A 5,555-nucleotide genomic window follows, 5' to 3' on the forward strand; every position below is an offset into this window, starting at 1 on the left:
ATTTTCAGAACCAGTAATCATGATATATTTTTCCTTATTTTTTTATATTTAGCTTTTGCTTAGGTAATAGCTGGGAAAAGACTTGTTAATATCAATCATATTCTCTCTATATCTTCTTCTTTATCACTTCCACCATAGTTGAAATATACCACAAGAACATATTGAAAATATTTATAGATAGAGTACTGATTGGAGGAATTTGAAGGACATTTGTCTTAATAAAGAGAATTCCTCACTACTAGTGGCATTTCAGAAATTTTCTTGGGCCTCAGGTAAGAGGTCATAATCTTCCTCATGGCAGCCTTCATATCCCTGTTCCTTAGTGTGTAAATAATGGGGTTTAGAATGGGAGTGAAAATGGTGTAAAATATGGCTAGAAGTTTATCCACAGGGTAAGTGGTAAAGGGCCACACATAGATAAAGATGCAAGGTCCAAAGAACAATATTACCACGGTTATATGGGCAGCCAGTGTTGAAAATGCCTTGGCCATTGCACCAGAAGACTTAAACCAGACGGTGACAAGAATAATGATGTAAGAGACAACCAAGAGAGAGAAAGTACTTAGTGAAAGAATTCCACTATTGACTACAATTAGTATTTCAACAGTATAAGAGTCCAGGCAGGCAAGTTTGGTCACTCGAGGAAGGTCACAAAAAAAGCTGTCTACAACATTGGGTCCACAAAAAGGCAGGTTTACAGTAAATGATAACTGGCTTAATGTGTGCACCAAGCCCACAGCCCAGGAGACCATTACCAGGAAGCTGCACGTCCTTCGGCTCATGATGACTACATAGTGTAGGGGTTTGCATATAGCTACATATCTGTCATAGGCCATGGAGACAAGTAGTACCATCTCTCCTCCAGTAAAAAGGTGAATGAAGAAAATCTGGGCTATGCAGCCACTGAAGGAGATGGTCTTGTGTTCACTCAAAAAATCTGCAATCATCTTAGGGGTAGCAAAAGAAGCCTGACAGATGTCCACAAAGGACAGGTTTCCCAGGAGGAAGTACATGGGGGAGTGCAGGTTATTATCAGAGGTTACTGTCATGATGATGAGAAGGTTTCCCAGCACAATAACCACATATAACACAGAGAAGAAAACAAAAAAGAAAAGTTGGAGATCCTGAGAACTACAGAGTCCCAGCAATACAAATTCAGACACCACTGAAGAATTGACCTTATCCATGGATCCAGGCTGCACACAGGCTTTGGAACAGCCCTAAGGAAGGGGAAATAGGAAAGGATCAGAATTATGAGCCATAGACTTTTAATGCAAAGGATTCTGAGATCCCAGATATAGTGTGCATTTGCTAAATAAAAAATTTTGAAGGGATCACAAAAATATATCTGGAAAGTAGCAAGGAGCTTAGGGCAATGTCTAAACAATGCTAAATAATTTTACATCATTAGAACCCCTTTAGTTTTGGATAGTCTTAATAATGCTAAACAGTAGTAAAAAAGCTTACCCATGAGCTTACTCGTGATCACAAGAGGAGTGACTTAAAACCAATTGCATAGGCTTTGTTGATTGGCAAAAACAATTTACATCTGTGGTTCTTGTGGTCATTTTCCATCATTAGTTGTAATCTTTTTAAGTTGTAATCTCTTTAACTCTCCAAGAGATATTCATGGCTTCGTGTTTATTGTGTAATGTAAAGTCACACTGATTGACTTTAGACTATTTTTTCTGAGCTTTAATTCTACATTTCAAAAAAGACAGGAGGTGGTAAAAATGCCTACCTTACAGGCTTTGAAATGTAAAGATAATAGCTTCTGACATTTTGCTATCAAAGTAATTATAATATGGTAAATATTGTTAATATGTTAAATACCCCCAAATTAACAAAATTTTATGTTACTGCTATCCTGGGAATCATATGCAATTTAGATAATTCCTACTAAGGAGATAACTGTTATATATTATCTGGGTCTCTAGTTAATCCAGTCTATCAGTTGTTCATCTGTGTACCTTCTTAAAATGCATATTATAACTTTACCTTAATTAAAACTCATTTCTACTTGCTTATTTAGAAGCAGTGCCTGAATTTTCTTTATACATTGCCTTTGCTGGTCAAAATTAGGTTTAGGCCAGGAAATTGTTAAGAGATCCTAAAAGTTCTCATCACAAGAAGAATCTTTTTTCTTTTCTTTCTATTGTATGTGAATAAGATAATGGGTATTAACTAAACCTATTTTGATAATCATTTCAAAATACGTAAATCAAACCATCACGCTGTATACCTTAAATTTATGCAGTGATATATGTCACTTATTTCTCAATACAACGAGAAAAAAATTGGATTTAGGCCAACTTATGTTTCCCTGCTTATTATTATCCGTGACCTTATTAATACTTTTTTATAATTAATGAAAGAATAGTTGTTTTAGGATGTTTTGCACAGAGAGAAAAATTAATGAGTTATAAATGTCCCATGCTCCTAAAAATATATTTTGTTTGGAATCAGACTAATCCTAATAATTAGCTTAAATCCACGTCTCTTTCTCAATCTCTCTCTTTTTTTTTTTTTTTTTTTTTTTTTTTTTTTGGTAAAGACACAGCCCTGCTATATAAATCTAATTTCATTGAACTGGAAAAAATTTCAAGAAGTTCTATTTTAGGAAATCGTATTAGTTCTGACAATTAATTTGACCAGTTTTAACTTGAGCATGATGAAATCTTAGCCCCACATGAAAGCAAAAATAGCTTTCACTTCCTGTTTATTTCATACATAAAATCAGTCTAAGTCCCTAAATCTTTCATTTTCATATCCCAAGTCTTTCATTTTTTCCCACCAGCTTTATTGAGTTATAATTGACGAAAGTTACATATACTTAAGGTATACAATGTGATGTTTTGATATACGTATACATTGTGCGATGATTAACACAAACTAACATGTCTGTTACCTCACATAGTTACCGTTTTTGTTTTTGTTTTTTTGTTTTGTTTGTGAGGACAATTAAGATCTACTCTCAGCAAATTCCAAGTATATGATGCGGTATTATTAGCTAAAGTCACCATGCTGTACATTAGAATCATTCTGAATATTCATTCTTATTCATTCTGAATATCTGAAACTTTGTATCCTTTCGTCAATATAGCTGCTCATTTAGATGGATGACTATATCAGCCTGAAGTATACCACTTTGGCATATTGATTATTTTGAGTTAATGTTATTTGAGAAATAGCCAGTGCAAGAACACTCTGACCTTCCTTTCTTCCCCTGAAAGGAGATAAATCTCCCATGTGAAATCTCCGATACACCAAGAGGGTAGAAGTTATCCTTATCACCAGACATAGGGAGTTAAAGGCTAAAAAGGCTCCTATAAACAAACATTATTACTTCTTCACTAATTTAATACCTCAAGCCCAAAGCCCTTTGTCATGTCAATTCCTCATATATTTATTGTTTCTTTGTCTAAAAGGTATGAAAGCTTCCTGCTTTGGTCACTTCTTTGAGTCTTATACTTTTTATGGGTCTCTCATACATAAAAGTTAAATTTGCTTTTCTCCTGTTAAGCTGTCGTACATCAATTTAATTATCAGCCAAAGAACCTAGGAGGGAAAACTAAAAACTTTCCACTCCTACAATGTAATTACATTCCATACAGGAAAACCCTCAAGTACAGAATCATTTCCTGTACTCACTAGAATATTCAGAGCAACACATTTGGTCCACATTTCAGATAGACATTTTTGTGGGGTATGGATTTAGAGCAAAAGCTTAAGATGATTCATAAAAATTTAATGAATGAATTAGTAATAATTAGTATTTATAATATATGAGAGCAATAGTTGAGAAGATTCTGAAATATACTGTAAGTTATGTTATTTCCTTATCCTGTATGTGACTCTTTGTTTCCCCATTTCTAAAATAAAGTGTTCTTGAGCAAGAACAATCCATAAACAATCCATAAACAATCCATATGGGTTTGTTATGTAAAATGAACTCTACCTAATGAAAATGTTTATGGATGTCTTATTTATAAATTAACAAATGAGGTAGATTTTTTTAGTGATGAGTAAAAATTTTTTATCTGAAAAGGAATGGAAAAGAAAGCTTGGATTTGTTGAAAACCTGTTGGTAGCATCTGTTGAGTTAGAGGTTTGTGTTTATATCAAGTGATCTGTACACCAGACCTGAGGGAAAGGTTTTATTATTATGGAGCTATGGAGGAGAAAAACAAGGATTTAGTAATCTCCACACAATTTATGCAGACTAATTGTATTTTCCCATATTACATGATAAACACACTTAATCCCATTTTGCAGTAAGAAATCAGAGTAATAGAGATGATAAGTAACTTGTCTAGAGTTATATCTGGAAAGTCAAAACTAGCACTTGAACCCAGATCTTTGACTTCAGGGCTAACTCTCTCTGACTCTGCATTATACAGTTTTAAATCTGAATGATATGAAACCCATACTGTGTAACCCATAACTGTGTAACTCTGTTACAATTGAAGAGCTCCTCAATAAATGCTCTTGATTCTTATCTTTCCACCTACTATGAAATATTAGTTCTTCACTTAAGCCAAATTTCTCCACCTGGGCACCATTGACATTTGGGTTTGAATAATTGTTATGAAGATGTCCTGTACACTGTAAGATGTTTAGTAGCATCCTTGGTCTTACCCACTAGATGCCAGTAGCACATACTTCACTGTTGTGATGATCAAAATGTATCTAGACATTGCCAAATATCAGGGAGGGCAAGAGTCACCTTGAGTTCAGAATCACTGAGTTAAGCCATTTTTAGCTTGCCCTTGTGGTCTCTCCCACTGTCATTTTATCTTTACATCTACTGACAAAGGGTTCAGTGTGAACCATCAGAGAAATAAGCCCCCTCCTCAAAAACAAGGAAAAAAATTTCCTAATTCTTCTACCTTCTTTTGTTGCTTTTCTACCTATTCAGACCTTACTACACTCAATTATGCCTTTTGCTACCACAATAAGGAAAATTTTATTTATCAAATATTTTTAAAGACCTGGTTATGATAACTAATTTTGTTATACTCTTAAGTGAGACAACCCCTGGAATTCCTCTTGGAATTTTTTACTATTTTAATAAATAGTCTTAATTTATTATTTAACTATTTAATTTATATTTTTATTCCTTCATCCACGCACTGCCCCTTACAAATAGATTTCCACTGAGGACCTGGCCTAGATTTCCAGATTTGTTCCTTCCCCTTCTATACATCTTATTCGCTTTTTCTCTTACTTTATGTTCATATCTTTCTCTCTTCATTTTGTTCCCTCTCCTCCTTGAGCATTCCATCCGCCTCTGTGTGATGACCTTTAATTTTGCAGCACCATTTCTCACTACACACCAGTAATCCACACATATTCCTGACAGTTGGTTGGTTGTGGACATTACACAGCCATCTCAGACCACAGCTCAAAATTTTTCTACTCAGTTCAGCTCTTTTTCCCTTTAAACCTTTCTTCACTATGAAACTGCCACTGTTCTTCCAAGTTATAAACTTACTTTTTCCTGGACCTCCCTCTCCCACTTGTAACATCTCATCACTCCTTGAAGTGAAAAAAGA

General features: G+C 34.5%; 1 protein-coding gene across 1 annotated transcript; it reads right to left on the minus strand.

The window, feature by feature from the left end:
• Positions 1-215: 215 nt before the first annotated feature.
• On the minus strand, positions 216-1,187 carry LOC122467892 (olfactory receptor 4K5). The gene has a single exon (XM_043554468.1). The coding sequence runs from the start codon at positions 1,185-1,187 to the stop codon at positions 216-218; it is 972 nt and encodes a 323-aa protein (XP_043410403.1).
• Positions 1,188-5,555: the final 4,368 nt, after the last annotated feature.

Source organism: Prionailurus bengalensis, chromosome B3 (assembly GCF_016509475.1).
Source record: "Prionailurus bengalensis isolate Pbe53 chromosome B3, Fcat_Pben_1.1_paternal_pri, whole genome shotgun sequence".
NCBI classification, from domain to species: Eukaryota; Metazoa; Chordata; class Mammalia; order Carnivora; family Felidae; genus Prionailurus; species Prionailurus bengalensis.

Bases quoted from the DNA above. Each gene is read 5' to 3' on its own strand.
- LOC122467892 (XM_043554468.1), bottom strand. From the start codon at position 1,187: ATGGATAAGGTCAATTCTTCAGTGGTGTCTGAATTTGTATTGCTGGGA.